Consider the following 22,999-nt stretch of genomic DNA (forward strand, 5'->3'; position numbering starts at 1 on the left):
CTCTTCCAGAATATATACAGTACAAGACCAACCTGACTGGAAATCGACCAAACATGATGGAATTCCATCTCTAAAACTTTTTTTCATGTGCATTTTTTCGACAGGAGGATTAATAAGGGAGATATCATAAACGGTCCGTTTTTCCGGTTAAGTCCAGCGGATATAGCCCAAAAGGTGTTGTACGTGGAGCAGGTTCCTTATTTATCTATGTAAATAAAATCGTAACTACTGTGTGCCTGTACATAGACTATTTTGTCGAAATTTTCGTACAGCTACACGCTTAAGGGGTAATAATGATCATCTGCATATTTTTTGGTTTAGTATCTTGAAAGTTCTACTTTTTACACTTCTCACTGAAAACCCAGATTGCGGCATAATCTGCCAGTCGAGAAAGAAAACTGAAATTTGGCAAAATTTTACGACTTAGCCTGTAACGGGCGGAAAACTTCCAAGAGCTTTAAATTTTTCCCTTTCTATCCCGAAGAATATCGAAATATGGAGGCAATTTTAATGATGGTGCAGACCTTCGGGAAGTATCATCACATAACGGATGGCACAATCCCCGTTCAATTTGGAGTGATCTACAACCTTGGTCGTACGACTTTTTGTCGTATTTATATCCATTTTACGTTTGACTTTTCTCTATTTCTCGATCTTAAGTAAAGTAGTACTTTTCACATACATAATTCATACCTTCCATCACTTAGAGGAAAGATAGAATCATCATACTCTACACGAAAATTGGTCCACCCAGTAGCCATATGTGAGCCAAATGCTATGTATGTAGCTGTCACTTAATTATCCGAAAAGCAATGCAATGTGAGATAATCTTACACAAATTTTACCCAAGTTTCTAACTCAATCTGACCCATGAATAGATGAGATATCATATGACCAGCAATTTAGGCCGCTAAATCCGGCGTCTTATGGTACAATCTTTTCTCGATATGATGTACCGTTTAGAAGCAGTTAATCTGTAAATGAAGGTCTGCAATATTGTAAACAAGCACATACTTTCGTATGTCGAACTATATATATTCACTGATGTCGATTTTGTAGCGATCGAGAAAGGGTGTGTCTGCTATTGTAATCAGTACTCCGCACACCGACTATGACTGGCAGTAGGAATGGAGTCCTTCTCCAATTCCTGTGTAACTGGCATTAATGAGGCAGGCCTACCATTGTAATGAATAATTCACTTCTCGATTTGACTTTCAGAAGGCAAGGGAGCATGCAGCATACAGTCTTTGGCTGTAGGCAAGCGTTCCCGCAGTTATAAACAGATGTACCCATCTAAAATGTGACTGGCATTATGCATACTGGCCTGCTATTTTGATGGAAACTCATCAACTTGGTGTGACTGGCAGGAAGCTGGCTGGCAGTTGGAAAAGGGGCCTATCATTATAATGATAACTGCACAACTCAATTTTGACTGGTTGTAGGGAAGTTTCCTGCCATTATAATAAAAACTCTTCAATTTGTAATATGTTTGGAGGTAGGAAAGGGGGCCTGCAATTGTAACGGAAACTCCCCAAATAGATTGTGACCGCGCAGTAGGCAATGGGGCCTGCAAATATAATGTAAACTTCCCAACTCGATTGTGAATCGCAGTAGGGAAGTGAGCCTGTCGTTATCATCACAAATCCGTAACAAGCACTTTACACTGGAAACAACGTATGGGGACCTCTGCATATTGTTTCTCGGATAACGCTAAGAGACATGCTATTTTAAAACAATCTTATTTACTGCATGTACAGTATTTACTTCAATATTCGTATACAATGCAGAATACCGTAGCGAAGCACGGGTACATTTGCTAGTCTATATTAAAAATGGAAGTCCAAGTGTAACAATATATAACGGCAGACAAAAATGAAAATAGAGAGTAATTAATGAGGCATTTACAAGCATTCTAGAAACGTATAACTTGGTACCAGAGCTAAAGATCCGTAGAAAAATAAACAATAAAAACATCGCAAACTCCCTCGGGGGCCGAGCTGGGGAGTGGAGTGGGGTTTAAAATTGTGTCTCACTTGTCAGAAGCAAAACAGTATAGATATGCATACTTACGCTTTTTTTTTCAAGCATAAGCTTTTTTCACCAACGGGATTTTTTTTCCAAAAGTACAAGTTCAATGCACTTAGTACGATATACGCATAATGACTCAGATGCGAATATTGAATTATAAGTCATACTACAGTTATTTTGACCCTTTAATTTGAAGACCGGAATGAATCTGCTTAGTATTAGCATGTAACACGGTCTCTCACATTGGTAATGTACATTTATTGTTGACTTTTTTTCTTAAAACTCACTGCGATTTGTACGTGGTACAAGAGCACGAGCACCACTCGTATGCACTACAATTAAAAATGGACAATTCTTTCATGTCATTACATCGTGACACTCGAGCATGAAAAAGCAAACAGTTATAATACGTCATTATACTCAGGACAGCAAATGCATTAATTAAAAGGGTAAGGCTAGCTTGTAATAACATACAACTCGTTGGAATGGGGCATATCTATGCTAAGAGATTTATGAGTGTAATAAAAATAAACATGACACGCACTACATTTATCATATGGATGCATGCATAATATGTACTGTATACATAAACCTCTGGTTCGGTTGAAGAAGCCATTAGTTATACAAAGTATGTTTAAATTCCGTCCGACACCTGAAAAATGCCACAAAAGCAACAAAAACAACTAACATTTTTACGGGACTATTAATACCGTGATGAAATGAAATGTCGTATGGCTTTTAGTGTCGGGATATCTCAGGACGGGTTCGGCTCACCAGGTGCAGGTCTTTCTATTTGACACCGTAGGTGACCTGCGCGATGAAATGATGATGAAGACAACACATACACCCAGCCCCCGTGCCATTGGAATTAACCAATTAAGGTTAAAATCCCCGACCCGGCCGGGAATCGAACCCGGGACCCTCTGAACCGAAGGCCAGTACGCTGACCGTTCAGCCAACGAGTCGGACAATACCGTGATCATAGCTAAGGGGCATCCAGTTCGACATACAATCCGTACTTCAGGGATCTGACATCTCACTTTATTAATTCCACATGTACTGTAATAGCCGGGGTCTGAACCATGGCCACCTTGGCGAGAAACCACAGAAGAGAATGAAACTGAATGGAATGAGAAGAGAAATTTCTCTACAAACAACAATATTACAAGTAATACAACAAACGAGAGTAAAATTAATCTTTAAAATAAAGCTCTTCCTACTTTGCAAAGCACATGCATAGGCAAACCAACCCGTAAACAATCCAAATCCATCGCTGAATCAAATCCCAGTTCAAGAACTTTCCATTTCTACAAACCTAGAACCAAACATATGTTGAAGTAACATTACTTGACAGACGTACGCAGGATGAGGGACGGGCTTCAAACTCCTCTCATTCTCTGGGAAATCAACGTTTCATTTGAACCCATGTAAAAAGGAAAGCACCCATCGTATTCGATTGAGAAATTCACTCCCAGGCATATAATGCAATAGAAAGTTCGAAACTTCAGGTAGGTAGAGATGCCGTACTGAGTTGATAGTGTGGCTTGTTCTCTTCCGTACCTTAATTAGTAAGGTACTAAGCTGCTTTATGAACATAATGTTTCTTTAGATTGGAAAACATTTTAGAAGTGTCTTCATTATTTTCAACATACCCATTTCGTTCTTATGTTCTATTTCCGTTTCGTTTTAATTACGGAATTGTTAGTTACATCGTATGTAAACTACCTAAAATGTCTCACTGACCAATGCACATACATCAAGAAGGAAAATAACTAATGTCTTTCGCAAGGAAATCATGTAAGGTCTATCAATATAAATTCAAATTCGTCCCGTGGAAAGCCGATCGCTAGTGCTTACATAAAAGCAGTTAAGTTGGAAACACTGATTTGCGGTGTAGATAGCTTCCCAGACTTGGATGTTCACACCCTGCTGCGCTGCACTGTCGCTTGATGCCCCAGAATATCAGCATCAATATCAAACGCTCTTACTTTCCAACAGACGAGCCTTTCATTCTCTCTACCCTTCGCTTGTATCATTCCACATCACGAAACAAAATGCTCCCAACTTTTCATTTCCTTCCCTCTGGAAAATAAAATAAGTGACTGTATCACGAACTGAACATTTTTGAACAACTTCACTTTAATGCAATCATGCAGCACAAGTTTGGATATCACAGACAATGGTCACTTATCTGCAGCATGTCATTTTCCTGCCAAGTTCCCCCTAGGCTTGCTTGATACCATTGTGCTTGTCCATACCAACCACTGTATTATCAAAAGCAAGTACTATACTATACACACAAATGGCTCTCCCCCCGTTAGTTACTTTGTCTTTTGTCTTCCTGTTCCCCTCCATGACAGAACAACACAACGAGCTGGTGTTAGTCGTGATGTTCTACATTAACTCTCTACTGTCCGTTTGTTTACATTTAAGATTGCACTTACCATATCTGCAGCGTGCAAATTATAAGTGTTTGACAGCGGAATTAATGCAAGGTGCAAAAATTCCTTTACAGTACGGGAAGAGAAGGAATAAGTTAGATGGAAGATTCCAAAATCTAGCTCCCGATATGAGAAATTGATTCATGAATTACAGGCAAAGTATTTTAAAAATAAAGATAATACGAAATGACAAATTTAATTTTAGTCTGTAAATAATTATAATTCAATTACCAGTTGTCTCATATCTTAGAATAATTAATTAACAAATGCTTTGTCTCCATCCTTGATTTAGTGTAAACAACAAATAACAAATTGCATGTGTGTTATTAATTTTCTGATGGGGAAGTGTGCCTGAATGTTGAAAATTTTACGGTTTTAATGCCTTATTTACCAATGTTTCTCTTACTCGAAGGCCGCGGAATAGTTTCTCGGCTCATCGAAGAATCTTAATTCTGGACTGTAATATTTCTTGGCTCATAAATCAGCGTCTTGGTCGTCGGGTCTCGGGTTTCTGGTTTCAATTTCTGGTAAGGTCTCGGGATTTTGATCGTGAAATGTTGACTCCTCACTTGATTTCACGAGAGAAAGAGAATTCGGTTACAATGCTGAAGCAAGAATTAGAAACGAACCAAGGTTCTTCAGGTAAGATGCTGAGATATAACCTCTATACCACAGGGTTGGAAAGAATTTACATTATACAAATATGGCGGACGAAAATGGAAACAACTTTTGTAAGACAATGACTGACTGATATTCCATTTAAGGTATCATTTTTACTCTTCAATCCACTTATTCTCTGTCAAAACTACAGGCAGAGAAATCACTCGTTCCAGAGCAGAAGTCGCTCAACAGCTTCCTGAAAGATAACACTGAAGTCTCGGGAATCATTTCAGATCATTACCTCCGTCTCATTCCACCTTGCTAGCTGGTGAATGAATCACCTCCATCTATCTCCGTCTACACTCTATTAGGATGATATATCTCTGTCTTCCAAACTGAAGTGCAGACAAGCTCATCGATTTAAAAGCCAAAATTCTAAGTTCTGTTTCATCAACAAACGGAGCATTAACACAATGGATACGGTGACGCAGAGTAATAACAAGGATAGAAAACGCACGCAGGAAGAACTAAACAAATACCATTGTGCTCTAAAACGAAATAAATCAAACAGATCATAATGTTATTGGTCTTACGTTCCACTAACTGCTTTTACGGTTTTCGGAGATGCCAAGATACGGAATTTGTCCGGCAAGCAGTTCTTTTACGCCCTGGTAAATGCACCGGCATGAGACTGGCGTATTTGACTACCTTCAAATACCACTGAGCAGAGTTACTGCAGGATCAATCCCACCAACATTTTTGAGTCACTCAGTCCGGTCCAAAAAGCTTAAACATATACTGTATAAACAATCCGAAAAAATAAGAGAAATAAGTCTAAGAAGAGCCTCCGTGGCTCACGCAGCAGCGCGCCGGCGTCTTACTGCTGATTTCTGTGGTTCAAATCCCGGTCACTCTATGTGAGATATGTGCTGGACAAAGCGGAGGCGGGACAGGTTTTTATCCGGGTCCTTCGGTTTTCCCTATCATCTTTCATTCCACCAAAACTTTCCAATATCATTTCATCTGTCAGTCATTAACCATTGCCTAAGGGAGTAACGACAGGCTTCGGCAGCTGGCACAGTCCCTACCCTCACAGTTAAATGGGGGCTTCATTCATTCTATTCCTGACCCAGTTGAAACTGGAAACAGGCTGTGGATTTTCATTTTTCAAATAAGTCTAAAGGTGCAAAGTGCGTACTAAATTATTTTAAAGGAAAGCCATCGCCACACACGTCATGGTGGTCCATGGTGGAGTGGAGACTAAAGGTTTGTATCACTTGTAACCTCGGAAACCAACGGGAGTAAGAGCCACTGCTTCTCGGAATTAACCTGGTTACCACGGGTCGGCGGATGCAGTGTGGGACTCGAGTCAAAATTGGCTGCGGCTGGTCCGTGGTCCGATAGCTCTGCACTCCGACTGGCCAACCGAGCAGAAGAAGGGTCTATGACTCTGTATTCGTGAGACAGAGAGGGGCTGGTTCCCAACGTCGGCTGTCCTGAGAATGGATTTCCGTGGTTTTCCATTCTCCTGAACTAAGGCGAATGCCGGGACAGTTCCTAGTACTGGCCAAGGCCGCCAACCCTCTCATCTTCTCCGCACATCCCCTTCACCGTAACAAATCTTTTGGCCTGAGAGACGGCGTCGCCGTCTAGGAGGCCCGCCTCCTCCTTCAGGAGAGGGATGAAAACATTTTAGTAGTAGTAGTGGTTATAATTTTTCTGTAACATACTGTGTGAACTCCAGAGCCACAGTCCTCAATGGAACTGGAATCTTTTGTTTAAATTTCTCGTCTTCATGACGGGGAATCGAGCGAATGTCTTTTCAGGAGAAACAAGCGCGCTCTTATTGCCTTAGATAACCAATGCCAGTAATAATAATAGACTTGGTGAAGATATGCCAACAGATAATCTTCCTTTGACCACGCGCTGGTTCTATTAAAAATCACATCCCAAGTAACTTGGACTGAACTTGGCCTGAAATTACAGGTGACTACAAGGATTTAGAGCAGATCAGAGTGAGAATATTTTCCCTTGAAAATACATACATACATACATTATCATTATAGACTGTTATGCCTTTCAGCGTTCAGTCTGCAAGCCTCTGAGAATTTCTCCCCATCGAATTCCATTTCGTTCGCCAAGTTGTTTCCAAGGAGTCCCTCGCCTGTCAAATGGGAGTGGGACTCCATTACTCCCATAGGTCCGAGGCTTGCTTAAAGTGTTCTGAGCTCGGTTAATTCATGAAGCAGGATGCTGCCCTACTTGCACATAGTCCAAGTGAGGATCTCTCCTCTAACGGGTTCTGGACCACCGGTGAATTGTATAGTCCTAGCCGCCTGAACACAAGGAGGGCCACGACTCAGAATATGTCCGAGATGCCCACTACCATTCCATAGCAACTGGTATCCCGACTCTCAGGACCACTTACTAGGCCACTCAGCCGTTGCCCATGGCTCACGAACTAGGACGTGACTACAGTAACCCACAAACATGAACCATTCTGAAAATATGTTATTTAAATGCCAGTTTAATCTGACCCGATTTGTTCAACAGAAATATTGGATACTTTCAATCGAATTTATACTTTCTTTTCATGGACATTCCCTATTTTACCACAGAATGAATGTTCTTCAATAGTAACTTGTTTTCTTTGAACATCCAGAAAAATAAAACATAGTTACACAAATATATTGTTTTGGTTGTGAGCATTGCTCTGAGCGTGTCTGCGCGGAGGTGACATTTTTCAACAGGCCACGAGGTATTCATTGAGGGAAATTGTCGTTCCACAGAAGCATCAGTTCCAGGTAAACACAACACGATTCAACAACCAATCCAATGTTTCAGCACAGTATATGTGCAGAGGAAAACTACCTACACTTGAATATTTTCACCCAGCGACATTCTACGCTTGTGTCTTCAGTTCGATTTTGCTACTTCATCATCTAACAAAAACCGTTGCACATACAGAAACTCATCAAATACTTCGTTGTCGATTGTCTGTCGACCAGAACGTTCTGTAATGAACGCCAATGATTTTTTTAACATCCTTCCAAGCTGGGACAGTAATTAAGCTAAAACTCACTAAAAGTGACAGCCTACTTATCAAACTACACTGCACAGGTAACGTAAAAGTCATAAAATGCTTTATAGCTGGTGTTTTCTATCTAGAAATACAGGACCATTTGGCGCCCCTTAAGTATGCTTCCGGGACAAGGGGACACTTCGATAAAGCACCGAACTGTCCCGTACACACTGATCAAGAAAAAGCTATACCCTACAGTAGTATAGTGTGGAAGCACATTTAATTGAATGCTGACCATTTCATTCGTCACTTCATATACTCTGTTCAATCAAGTAAATTAAATACAGCAGAACAAAAAAGGAAATTCGTTCACTTATCGAAGAATTTGCACAAGCTATATATTGGAGAGCATTCACACAGACACAACCAAGCGTGGGCTCCACGGATACTGACTGTAAATAATTAACATTCTGCTACAGGGGCCATGCTCATGGAACATTCAAAAGATTCGACTTACTCTGTGTTCTCTCCGTCGGCTGGGAAGGGGCACACGTTCTCCAGAACAGGGCTAGCTTCTGGTTCCTCCTGCAACGGACTCTCGTAGATAAGGGTTTCCACCATCGATCCTTTAGAACTCCCGAATGAAACCCTGAAACACACAGAAACAAAACATGAAGCATGGATTCACACATACGGTGGGAGGACAAATAATTAAACACAAGATTAAAAAGAAATAGACGTAGTACAGTTCTTCAGCAATGAATTCTTAACACAACGAGTAGAAGGCAACAGTGTCATCATTCCCTCCCTTATCCTTGGTGGTTAGTGGGTCAGCCGCAAGTTAGCGCTGCGAGCGATACTGGCAATTGCCAAACACGTGTTTGCACCCCCGGTAGATAGGTTAGTACAGGAGGTTAAGCATGAAGTACTGTACATCCAACCATATCTCTAGCCGTGTCGAAAGACGAATGCAGTGCCAGTAATATTCCTTGTGCGTGATATCAAGCAGTGAGAGAGTTATACGTGTTTCTTAAATAATAACTATGCCGTTCTGTTTCGTTACGAGTTGTAGATAGGGATACAATAAAACACTCGGCGTTAGGCATTTTTCAGCCTATCAAACCAAAAGGACTTCATTACTTAAGTGGCGATTCATTTTCAGGGCAAAGAAAATGTGGGGGGACTTTCATGCTCAGAAATCTATTAAATCTATTAAGCCTATTCGTAAACTTTCAAAAGCAGCGGACATCTGGTGATTGAGAGCATTTCATTTTAATTCCGATTTGTGTGTAATCTCTCCTTTAAAAGCGTTTTCCAGTTTAACAACGACCAATATTGCTGACAAATCAAGAATACCTGAAGTTCATTGACAGAATGGAGGGGATTTTTCCGAGGCGACTGGACAGGAAAGGGTGTTTTTTTTTTTTTTTTTTTGCTATTTGCTTTACGTCGCACTGACACAGTTAGGTCTTATGGCGACGATGGGATAGGAAAGGCCTAGGAGTTGGAAGGAAGCGGCCGTGGCCTTAATTATGGTACAGCCCCGGCATTTGCCTGGTGCGAAAATGGGAAACCACGGAAAACCATCTTCAAGGCTGCCGACAGTGGGACTCGAACCCACTGTCTCCCGATTACTGGATACTGGCCGCACTGAAGCGACTGCAGCTATCGAGCTCGGTATAGGACAGGAAAGGAAGGGGGAGCTTGTTGTGACAGACTAGATAAAGAAGTATTAACGAGCAAAGAGTGTATTTCTTACTGACAGGGAAATGCGGTAGCATGTAGAGATAAGGCAGTGACCCGCTCTTCATCTTGCTACCTTACATTCTCTAGCTATTGGGTTTACGTCGCACCGACACAGCTAGGTCCCACGGCGACGATGGGACAGGAAAGGGCTAGGACTGGGGAGGAAGCGACCGTGGCCTTAATTAAGGTACAGCCCCAGCATTTGCCTAGTGTGAAAACGGGAAACCACGGAAAACCATCTTCAGGGCTGCCGACAGTGGGGTTCGAACCTACTGTCTCCCGAATACTGGATACTGACCGCACTTAAGCGACTGCAGCTATCGAGCTCGGTCCCTTACATTCTCAAGGACGAATTTGTTTTCCGGACTTTTACAACATTTGTTCAATAGGTCAAACTGTTACTAAATCAAATTCAGCTGTTTAAACAATGTCAAGCTCGAATTTTTCATTACCCTGGGCACCAATACTGTTAAACAGAACCTGTTCCCGTAATATACAGTTATATAATATATATTTGAAGGAAAATATCTTGTTCTATTTTTTTTCGAAAATTTGAACCAGCCGTTGTTCGTAATTTCCATTTTCTAGTGTATTCCTTTTCCAATAGCTTTCAGTGAAAATCGGGCGGGGGGGAGGGGATGGTAAATGTTGATTATGCCTTCTTGATCAGAAAGTTCGTAAATTTGGTATTTAAGCTTTCGAAGTACAATACAGGATTGTGTTTGTTTAAATACACTGACTGACAGAGCAAATGCAACACCAAGAAGGAGTGGTTCGAAAGGGATGAAAGTTGGGAAAAAAACAGAGACGGCACGGACGAATAATTGATGTTTATTTCAAACCGATATGCATGTTACACAATGCGCACGGCATCGACTCAGTAGGATGTAGGACCACCGCGAGCGGCGATGCACGCGGAAACACGTCGAGGTACAGAGTCAATAAGAGTGCGGATGGTGTCCTGAGGGATGGTTCTCCATTCTCTGTCAACCATTTGCCACAGTTGGTCGTCCGTACGAGGCTGGGGCAGAGTTTGCAAACGGCGTCCAATGAGATCCCATACGTGTTCGATTGGTGAGAGATCCGGAGAGTACGCTGGCCACGGAAGCATCTGTACACCTCGTAGAGCCTGTTGGGAGATGCGAGCAGTGTGTGGGCGGGCATTATCCTGCTGAAACAGAGCATTGGGCAGCCCCTGAAGGTACGGGAGTGCCACCGGCCGCAGCACATTTTGCACGTAGCGGTGGGCATTTAACGTGCCTTGAATACGCACTAGAGGTGACGTGGAATCATACGCAATAGCGCCCCAAACCATGATGCCGCGTTGTCTAGCGGTAGGGCGCTCCACAGTTCCTGCCGGATTTGACCTTTCTCCACGCCGACGCCACACTCGTCTGCGGTGACTATCACTGACAGAACAGAAGCGTGACTCATCGGAGAACACGACGTTCCGCCATTCCCTCATCCAAGTCGCTCTAGCCCGGCACCATGCCAGGCGTGCACGTCTATGCTGTGGAGTCAATGGTAGTCTTCTGAGCGGACGCCGGGAGTGCAGGCCTCCTTCAACCAATCGACGGGAAATTGTTCTGGTCGATATTGGAACAGCCAGGGTGTCTTGCACATGCTGAAGAATGGCGGTTGACGTGGCGTGCGGGGCTGCCACCGCTTGGCGGCGGATGCGCCGATCCTCGCGTGCTGACGTCACTCGGGCTGCGCCTGGACCCCTCGCACGTGCCACATGTCCCTGCGCCAACCATCTTCGCCACAGGCGCTGCACCGTGGACACATCCCTATGGGTATCGGCTGCGATTTGACGAAGCGACCAACCTGCCCTTCTCAGCCCGATCACCATACCCCTCGTAAAGTCGTCTGTCTGCTGGAAATGCCTCCGTTGACGGCGGCCTGGCATTCTTAGCTATACACGTGTCCTGTGGCACACGACAACACGTTCTACAATGACTGTCGGCTGAGAAATCACGGTACGAAGTGGGCCATTCGCCAACGCCGTGTCCCATTTATCGTTCGCTACGTGCGCAGCACAGCGGCGCATTTCACATCATGAGCATACCTCAGTGACGTCAGTCTACCCTGCAATTGGCATAAAGTTCTGACCACTCCTTCTTGGTGTTGCATTTGCTCTGTCAGTCAGTGTACAAAAACAGCTAACACTGGCAGTGGTGGTGCACTAATAATAATAATAATAATAATAATCGTATGGCCTCAGCTACCGTGTGCAGACATTTCGATTTGACGCCATCTGGCTGTCTGCTCGTCAATTTCGACGTTCCGTTTTACTCTAGGTCCGCTAGATGGCAGACAGAGTAAACCGGATCTCTCTTGGGCGTCTATGGCTGAGATTTAATTAATTTTGTCGGGTAAATACCAAATGTATCACCAGAGATCTTTTACATGCCGACATCGTACGACATGGAGTGTCGAATGGACTTTTTCCGCCCTTCAAAGATCCGACTACCTCTGCCGGGTTTGAACCCGCTATCTTGGGATTCGGAGGCCGACACTCTACCACGGATCCACAGAGGCAGCTGGTGGTGCACTTAAACTCTACAAGTGATATTGCTAGTTCTTCTACTCGTTCTGCTCTTGATGACCCTTGTTAGTATAAGTACTATTTACTTCACAAAGTGTTCCATTTATTTACAAGGGCCTTAGTGCCTGTGGTGTAGAGGTAGAGGGCCGCCTGTGGGCGGAGGAGAAAAAGTATCCACGGTTAATTTCGTGTGGCTATTTCTAGCCAAGTGCAGCCCTTGTAAGGCAGACCCTCCGATGAGGGTGGCCGGCATCTGCCATGTGTAGGTGACTGCGTGTTATTGTGGTGGAGGATAGTGTTATGTGTGGTGTGTGAGTTGCAGGGATGTTGGGGACAGCACAAACACCCAGCCCCCGGGCCATTGGAATTAACCAATGAAGGTTAAAATCCCCGACCCGGCCGGGAATCGAACCCGGGACCCTCTGAACCGAAGGCCAGTACGCTGACCAGCCAACGAGTCGGACATATCCACGGTATCCTTGGTTGTCGTAAGAGGCGATTATAAGGGAAGCTCTCATCTTGGGAGGGTAAGTGGCGAATGCAGGTTCACTAGTTGGATTTAGCCTGTATTTCTACTTACTTGTATCCGACTTCTCAATTTCATTCTTCCTATCTTACCTCCCTTGTTTAAATCTCGTTCTCTTCCGAAGGTATTAGGTTTTCGGGCCTCGAGAGGTTTCCATTTTCATGCCTTTCGTAGCCCTTCTCTTTCTTTTGTTGATACCTTTTTATAAGCTAATATTGACGGAGAAATTTGACATTTCTGGTCTTTGTCTCCTACGACATTTTGCACTTATTATCAATTATTTATCAGTATGACCAACCCTCTAATGCAGGGCCTCTCAAACGCCCAAAATCTCACGCGTGCAGAGCGAGGCGCAAGAGCTCCGTGCACTGTGCATCGGTGCCGCTCGGTGCCGCTCGGTATGGCTCGGATCAACGCTTCGTCTCTGGGCTACTCGGGTATGCTCGGCTCTACTCGGCTATACTCGGCTCAACTCAGCCAGGATTTGGAGCGCTACGGCGCAAGTGGGGGAGAGGGAGACAGGCGGAGCGAGCGAGACAGGCGTGGGGAAAGAGAGAGACAGCGCTATTGCTCCAAATCGAGGAGTGGGGGTCTGCACTCTGGTCAACCAAGCCAAGTCGTCTTTTGCACCGTGCACAGTGCATGCACCACGCGCATGCACCCTGAGAGGCCCTGCTCTAATGGTTCACGTTGTTTCAGACCACTCTGCATAACCTATGAACAATTTGGCTATTTCTGAACTTAAATACCGAATTTCCTAAAATGCTGTTAAGCCATTTTCTCGTGATATCGTAAAAAAAACAGATAGATATACAGACAGACAAAAATTGAACAGAACCTAGCCTCGAAGTTTGTATAGCTAATCCGGTATAAAAACTATGTCAATATTAAAAAATCATTGTACGAGGTTAATAAAAAAAGATTTGTTTTTATTTGGAAACATCTTACCTAGTGTATTGCTGTCAAGGGTATAATTAATTTTGCCTTAACCTCAGTACAACACGTTTGTTCGAGATGAGTACAAGGGTACACTGACTGAGAACTTTGCTACCAACAAATTAGATCAGCGCCTTCAAAATTAGCGGAGGGAGGGTAAAATAGAATTAATTATTACAAACTTTGTAGAGACTTACACTACTATGTAAACTTTATAACGCTGAAAACAGATAGCCTTAGTTTGTTATTTTTCACAAAGGGAAACAAGAGATGGGAGCTGGTGTAATTTAATAATAATCTCCAACAACTGACGCACTTGTTTGCAGAGTTCTTCATAAAGGACCCATACGGCGAAAGCGAAAATACGTATACTGAAATGCCAAGTGTTTCCCCAATAATTATATTTACTCGAAATAAAAACCTACGGGTGTTAGCTTATTAGACCCAGCTGTTGCTCAAGGGAGTGACCAGAAGAAGAACATATTCTGTAAAATTAAACAAACCCGCAGTCAAAAAAGCCCACCAAGAATCTTATATTGGAATGCACTATGCTCAATGTAATGGCGATTTCAACTACATTACTTGCCTTATTCTCATATCGTACAGCATATCAGTTGATCCCATTCCGCTCGAATCCTCCCTTTTTTCTAGTGGTTTAAATGTCGAACTCATACAGCTTTTCGGCTATGCTGGGGCACTAAAGGTTTAGAACTGGATGTCAATGTGGCATGAATTAAGCTACAGTCCTGGTATTTGCATTATGTGAACATGAGAAACCATGGAAAACGATCTTCTTGGCTGCCAACGGTGGAATTCGAACCCACCATCTCCCTAATACAACTTGACAGGTACGCGTCGTGTACCACATAGGCAATTTAATGCTTTGTGTCCTCAGACAAGCCCGGTCTAGAAATCCAAGGATAACGGCCAAGGGGATTCGTCGTGCTGACCACACGATATCTTGTAATCTGCAGGTCTTAGAGCTGAGCAGCGGTCGCTTGGTAGTCCAAGGCCCTTCGGAACTGTTGCGCCATGGGGTTTGATTTTGTTTGGTCCTCAGACAATACCGTAGTTTAAAATTATACTAATCTATTCCCATACAGGTAGGTCTCGGCGACACAGTGGGCAAAATGCTCAAAAACATGGACAAAAGTCTAAATGCTATTCAATTTGCATCAAAATGAATGGTATGAGTACTTGGTTAATATTTAGTAATAAGAATCCGATAGTAATTTGTAGAAATTCAAAACGGTGACTTCAATACGGCGATTGTTTTTCTCTTGTGTAGAGAATTTGTTTGTAAAGCACAAAAGTAATACAATTTGAATTAAATAATGTTGCTGTTGGCATGTTTATGTAGATATTATTCCAATATAATAAAATTCACGAACACAAACTGTTACATAAGAATCGAGTAACAATACTTTCTTTTTGTCAGTTCATATGAAAACCTAAATATTATATAAGCAATAACATGTAAACTCATCATGATACTCTGCTAATATTACTGGAAAAGCCGTATGAAAATTTGGGTAGGCTTATGTGACTGCATTCATATTCATCAAATGCAGTTTTAATTCTCATGCTATAGTATTTGTCATATAAACTGAATTCGCGGCTATTCGTAGCTAACTTTTAGTTCATTTATAATCACTTCCAAGTATATTTCAAAACGAAGGCCACGCCAGGAACTCGTGGGAATTCTAACCTCTATACTACGTGAAAAAAGGTCAAATACAGTTTCAAAAAAATAAATGGTACACGTATATTTATACAATCTGGAAATATATCTATACCTCCAGGAACATTATCCATTTCCCCCGGTATCATTGCCTTTTCATACAAAGAAAAACACACACACACACACACACACACACACACACACACACACACACACACACACACACACACACACACACACACACACACACACACACACACACACACACACACACACACACACACACACACACACACACACACACACACACACACACACACACACACACACACACACACACACACACACACACACACACACACACACACACACACACTCCCTCTCTCTTCTTTAGGTTCAAAATAACAAATGCCACTACATGTGTGTGCGGTGAAAGAAATCATCAGACAGTTGACCATATTCTTTGGGAGTGTAAATTACTCAAGTCCGAGAGAGATGAACTTTGTAGGAGTGTTACAAAGTCAGTGGGCCACTGGCCAGTGGAGAAATACGAACTCGTGGACAAACACCTAAAGGAATTTTATAAATCTGTAAATAAAATAAATCTTGACATTTTACAACGAGATAGCAGTTAAGTGCAATATTGACAAAAGTCATATATGTAAATAATTGTATATAGGGTATTAATTAGTACTGTCTTTATGTATATACAAGCATGTAGTATTACTTTCTGCAATGGAGCATGGTCAATAAATGATTTAAAAAACACACACACCCATCGCCATCCGAACTTAGTGCTTTAAGTGTGTCACGCAGGATGCACACAATACGGTGAAGTTCTCACTGACAATCGAACGCGTGTAACAGAGGTATGGCTTTCAGTCCAAATGTATTTTAAAAGTAATTACTCTTCTTTCGATTGCCATGAAACAAAATTCGATTTAGAGGACATGATTTTATTCGACTTGGCCACATTTCGAACGTTTTTGCCATTGTGGATAGTCGAATCGGAAAGGATTACGAATTAAAACGGAGGTGCATATGGCCCTGAGGTCCACACAGCCTACACCAAAAATGAGTACCAGGTTAATTCCTAGGGGCAAAGGTGGTCGGGCGTAGAGCTAACCACTCTACCCCATCACATGCCGATGTTAACAATGGTGGAAGCCTTTACCTTCCACTCCTCCAAGGGTCTTCATGGCCTGTACGGAGGTGACTTTGCTTTGCTTTTACGAATTAAAACTCTTGGGTGAACTGAGAGTCGAACTCGGGACGTTCGTGTAAGAAGTACTGTATAGTTGATAATCTTGCACCTATATCGTATCAGTATTTAAATAAATTAACAAATAAATTCACAATAGTATAGAATTTGCGTTAACCAATATCCAATTTTACATAGCACCCATTAGGTTTATACAGGGTGTTTCAAAAATAGAGGACATGATTTCAGGTATGTATTCCCCATGTTCATTACAGCATGTGTTGAGAAATGCTTGATTCCCAAGTTATGGATTTGAAAACAGTGATACTCACCGGAACGTTCTTCTGCCCGCAGATAGTTTGCCTTCACAGAAGATGTTCCAAAATGTCCACCTCCTACTTGAATACAGGCCTCACATCGATGTCTCATGGCGCTGCGAACACGATCGCAAATTCCAGGAGTATTGCGTATTTCCTCACAACCTGCCACAATTCGATTCCGAAGAGATTCGATGTCAAGCACCGGTAACGAACTCACCAATTATTTTAAAATTTAGAAATTGAGAGGGTTCAAATCAAGTGAGCGTGGAGGCCAAGTCGTTGAGCTACCTTTACCAATCCATCGATCAGGAAACGTTCGATCCAAGTACCGGTGAGCCGTACGACTAAAGTGTGCAGCAGCACCATCACGCAAGAACTGAGTTTGTTGACGACTGATCAATGGAGTATCTTCATAAACATGAGGTATGGTGTTTTCCAAGAATTTTGTGTATGACTGCCCTGTAAGACTGTTTAAAAGTACGTGGGGTCTAACTAACCGATCACCAATGATACCGGCCCACATGTTGAGGGAGAATCGCACTTGGTGATGAAATGGAACAATTGCATGCGGGCTTTCACATGCCCATACATGCTGATTGTGGAAGTTTGTAATGCTATCTCGTGTGAACTGTGCTTCATCTGTGAATATATATAACCAAGTGCTTTACGTCACACCGACATAGATAAGTCTTATGGTGACGATGGGATAGGACACGGCAAGAAGAGGGAAGAAAGCAGCCGTGGCCTTAATTAAGGTACAGAGCCAGCATTTGCCTGGTGTGAAAATGGGAAACCACGGAAAACCATCTTCAAGGCTGCCGATGGTGGGGTTCGAACCCACTATCTCCCGAATTCAAGCTCACAGCTCCGCGCCCCTAACCACACGACCATCTGTGAAAAATACTGATGATGATGATGATGATGATGAAGATGATGATGATGCTTGTTGTTTAAAGGGGCCTAACATCTAGGTCATCGGCCCCTACCTGTGAATAATACTAAGGCAGGAAAGTTCGGATAACTCGTGCAGGGTAATTTGCTGGTGACGGCATGTTCAAATCAATCAATCAATCAATCAATCAATCAATCAATCAATCAATCAATACTGATCTGCATTTGGGGCAGTCGCCCAGGTGGCAGATTCCCTATCTGTTGCTTTCCTAGCCTTTTCCTAAATGATTTCAAAGAAATTGGAAATTTATTGAACATCTCCGTTGGTAAGTTATTCCAATCCCTAACTCCCCTTCCTATAAACGAATATATGCCCCAGTTTGTCCTCTTGAATTCCAACTTTATCTTCATATTGTGATCTTTCCTACTTTTATAAACGCCATTCAAACTCATTCGTCTACTAATGTCATTCCACGCCATCTCTCCGCTGACAGCTCGGAACATACCACTTAGTCGAGGAGCTCTTCTTCTTTCTCTCAATTCATCCCAACCCAAACATTGCAAAATTTTTGTAACGCTACTCTTTTGTCGGAAACCACTCAGAACAAATCGAGCTGCTTTTCTTTGGATTATTTCCAGTTCTTGAATCAGGTAATCCTGGTGAGGGTCCCATACACTGGAACCATACTCTAGTTGGGGTCTTACCAGAGACTTATATGCCCTCTCCTTTACATCCTTACTACAACCCCTAAACACCCTCATAACCATGTGCAGAGATCGGTACCCTTTATTTACAATCCCATTTATGTCATTACCCCAATGAAGATCTTTCCTTATATTAACACCTAGATACTTACAATGATCCCCAAAAGGAACTTTCACCCCATCAACGCAGTAATTAAAACTGAGAGGACTTTTCCTATTTGTGAAACTCACAACCTGACTTTAACCCCGTTTATCAACATACCATTGCCTGCTGTCCATCTCACAACATTTTCGAGATCACGTTGCAGTTGCTCACAATCTTGTAACTTATTTATCACTCTATAGAGAATAACATCATCCGCAAAAAGCCTTACCTCCGATTCCACTCCTTTACTCATATCATTTATATATATAAGAAAACATAAAAGTCCGATAATACTGCCTTGAGGAATTCCCCTCTTAATTATTACAGGGTCCGATAAAGCTTCACCTACTCTAATTCCCTGAGATCTATTTTCTAGAAATATAGCAACCCATTCAGTCACTCTTTTGTCTAGTCCAATTGCACTCATTTTTGCCAGTAGTCTCCCATGATCCATCCTATCAAACGCTTTAGACAGGTCAATCGCGATACAGTCCATTTGACCTCCAGAATCCAAGATATCTGCTATATCTTGCTGGAATCCTACAAGTTGAGCTTCAGTGGAATAACCTTTCCTAAAACCGAACTGCCTTCTATCGAACCAGTTATTAATTTCGCAAGCATGTCTAATATGATCAGAAAGAATGCCTTCCCAAAGCTTACATACAATGCATGTCAAACTTACTGGCCTGTAATTTTCAGCTTTATGTCTATCACCCTTTCCTTTATACACAGGGGCTATAATAGCAACTCTCCATTCATCTGGTATAGCTCCTCCGACCAAACAATAATCAAATAAGTACTTCAGATATGGTACTATATCCCAACCCATTGTCTTTAGTATATCCCCAGAAATCTGATCAATTCCAGCCGCTAGTTTTCAACTTTTGTATATTATTGTAAATGTCCTTGTTATCATATGTAAATTTTATTACTTCTTTGGCCTTAGTCTTCTCCTCTATCTCGACATTATCCTTGTAACCAACAATCTTTACATACTGCTGACTGAAAACTTACACGTTGCAAATTATGAGGAACATTTACTTTCAATGTTAACCTTCGTGTGTCGATAGACGAAGTCGGGTACACAGAATCCAGAATCTCCTCCTCTACATCTGGAGTTGTAGATCTTGGTCGCCCCCTATCCAAACCAGGAGATATAAACTTCCCATGAGCGCACAGACGGCGATGGACGTTCAAATGTCTTCCGATCTGTACAGCTTCAGAGTGGGTACCTTTCCCGGTACAAACGGCGAGCCAGCGCAGCATTGCCGTCCGTCTTACTGTACCTGGGGTGCACTTCTGCCAGCTCCTGATGAGTACCCGTCGCATAGTCGAACGTCAAACACAACAGTCAATGTAACCTTCGTCTTGGAATTTACTCTCAGAGTGTCCTGTTAATAGCCTTTGTCACGGCAGCTTCTTATGAAGAAAAGAAAGTTTCGGTGAATATCACTGGTCTAAAGGTCATAACTCGGAAACCAAGCATTTCCGGATACATGTTATAATGAAGTTTTTTTATTGTCTACATATGGGGAGTACATGCCCGAAACTATGCCCTCTATTTCTGAAACAGGTAATACATACAGTTAATAAAATTATAATTTCGTCCGTATACTTCAAATTTCAACCTCATACTTCGTTTTTATCTGGGATTTGTTACACAAAAGTCGACAGAAGGTTAAGTTCAATTTTTGTCTGTCGCATTACGGGCAAACGTCTTAACAAAATTTCCCATAATTTGAGTTCAAGGATAACCGGGTTGTGCACAATGTTATATGTAATATCCAATTAGTTTAGAGCGGCTCAGAAATATTAATGGGGCCAAAGCAGAAAATGCCAACATTATCCGTTAACATCAGCAGCATCGAGGGTAGCCTCCGTGACTCAGACGGTGACCTATCACAGCTGGGTTCCGTGGTTCAATCCCGGTCACTCCATGTGAGATCTGTGCTGGACAAAGCGAAGGCGTGACTCCGGGGTACTCCGGTTTACCCAGCAACACTCTCCAATATCGTTTCATTCCATCTGTCAATCATTAATCATTGTCCCAGAGGAGTGCGACAGCCGGCACAATTCCTATCCTCGCTGCTAGATTCATTCTATTCCTGACTCGGTCAAATGACTGGAAACAGGTTGTGGATTTGCATTTTCATTAGCAGCATCGAAACACTAAACATCCGATCTTTTATGTTTCATGCATTTTCACCGTTTAGGAGTCCGCCTCTGTAGCGTAACGGTTAGTGTTATTAGCTGCCGTCCTCGGGGGCCCGGGTTCGATTCCCGGTTCTGCCAGAAATTTAAGATTGGCAGGAGGGCTGGTATGTGGTTCAAATGGTACATGCAGCTCACCTCCAATGGGGGTGTGCCTGAAAAGAGCTGCACTACCTCGGGATGAGGACATGAGTTTTTACCGTTTAGGAATAATGTATGTATGTTAAGTGCTCAGCCCTAAGGCTGGTTTGATCCTCGACAGATCCACCATTAGCTGTCATAGGTGGCCTAGGTGTCACTGAAGAGGCGTGCTAGGGAAATAAGAAGTGAGGTAGTTTCCCGTTGCTTTCCTCACTGAGCCAGAAGTTGCTATTACCTATCAGTCTGCCAAGCCCACTAAAATGAACGCACCAAATGACCCTATGAGCAATATTTTCACACCGTCCGTGACAGGGACTGGCTGCATAAGGAATGGCATTACTAGCATCACTCACACCTCGGCCACTTTCATGTTGTCAAAACCAAGGATGAGACTGAGACGGTTAATGAAAGTAAAAAAATTGCTCTAGCCCAAACCAGAAGACATACTGTAGTGCACTGAGAACACTAGGTCTTGCCAGCAAAGCTGTCAAGGATTAATAACCACGATTACATGATTACATTTTTCACAAAGTTACAAGTATCTCTGGAAATAGTTCTAGTATAGTATAGTATTAGTTCTATCCGTCAGCGGTTTTAGAGTGGACTTCGGCTGGTCCGACGGCTCTGCGCTCCTACCGACCAACCGAGTAGAGGAGATGTGGCAATGGCTCTACCGTAGTACCGTAGCTCGACGCCTTTGTAATCGGGAGACGGGAAGGGACTGGTCCCCACCGTCTGCACTAAGGCGAATGCCGGGACAGTTCCTAGTACAGGCCACGGCCGCCAACCCTCTCACTTTCTCTGAACATCTCCTTCTCCGATACAAATCTCTGTCCTGAGAGACGGCGTCACCGTCTAGGAGGCCCTCCTCCCCCTTCAGGGGAGGAATGGAAACAATATAGTAGTAGTTCTATCTAAAAAATTTACATTACAATAATATACAAAATTTCATATGCAAGATTTTATATTTCATGCATTTTTAACGTACGATAAAAGGATAACTGACATATTCCCGAATATATATATATATCACTAAATCGGAGCGGGTATGGCAAACTTGGAAGTACACTGTTCAATCGCCATCGTAACGAACTGGCGATGGTGATGATTGTTGTGATTATTTTTGTAAGTTTCAAAACCCCATGGTTATTCGACCCTACTGATAGTAATAATAATAATAATAATAATAATAATAATAATAATAATAATAATAATAATAATAATAATAATAATAATAATAATAGTTTTAGACTCCACTCCCGAGTGAGTTGGCAGTGCGGTTAGGGTCGCGCAGCTTTGAGCTGGCATTCGAGAGATAGGGGGTTCGAATCCCACTGTCAGCAGTTCTGAAGATGGTTTTCCGTGTATTCCCATTTTCACACAAGGAAAATGCTCGGACTGTGCCTTAATTAAGGCCACGGCCACTACCTTCCCAATTCTTGCCCTTTTCTACCCTTCCGTCGCCGAAAACCTTCGAAGTGCGACGTTAAACAAGTAGCTAAAAATCCACTAACTACTTCGCCAGAATTTTTCCCCTCAGGAGTTTTTTATGTGCCAGTAAATTAACCGACCACGAGGCTGATATATTCGAGCTGGTATCGAACACACCACAATGGGCTCAGACAGCCAATGTTCTACCGTCTGAATTACCAGTGCAATTGAAGACAGACGAGTGTTAATTCCCAGCCCACCAAAACCTCAAATTTAAATCACCTCATATCTTACACCGAGTGAAGACCACTAATGAGTTCAGGGTTTTTTTTTTAAGTTTCATTAAGGACAAGGTTCTTCAATCGTTTTAAAGAGCAATTAATATTTAATGGAGACATCCTTTTACTCCTAATGGCTGAAGTGTAA

General features: G+C 42.5%; 1 protein-coding gene across 1 annotated transcript in view; it reads right to left on the reverse strand.

The window, feature by feature from the left end:
* Positions 1-22,999, reverse strand: part of LOC136871972 (mucin-2) — a 1,123,532-nt gene that overhangs the window by 529,410 nt on the left and 571,123 nt on the right. Inside the window, exon 2 of the mRNA XM_068227280.1 lies at positions 8,609-8,740. Coding sequence (XP_068083381.1) covers positions 8,609-8,740 — 132 coding nt within the window. The remainder of the gene's footprint in view (positions 1-8,608; positions 8,741-22,999) is intronic.

Source organism: Anabrus simplex, chromosome 4 (genome assembly GCF_040414725.1).
Source record: "Anabrus simplex isolate iqAnaSimp1 chromosome 4, ASM4041472v1, whole genome shotgun sequence".
Lineage (NCBI taxonomy): Eukaryota > Metazoa > Arthropoda > Insecta > Orthoptera > Tettigoniidae > Anabrus > Anabrus simplex.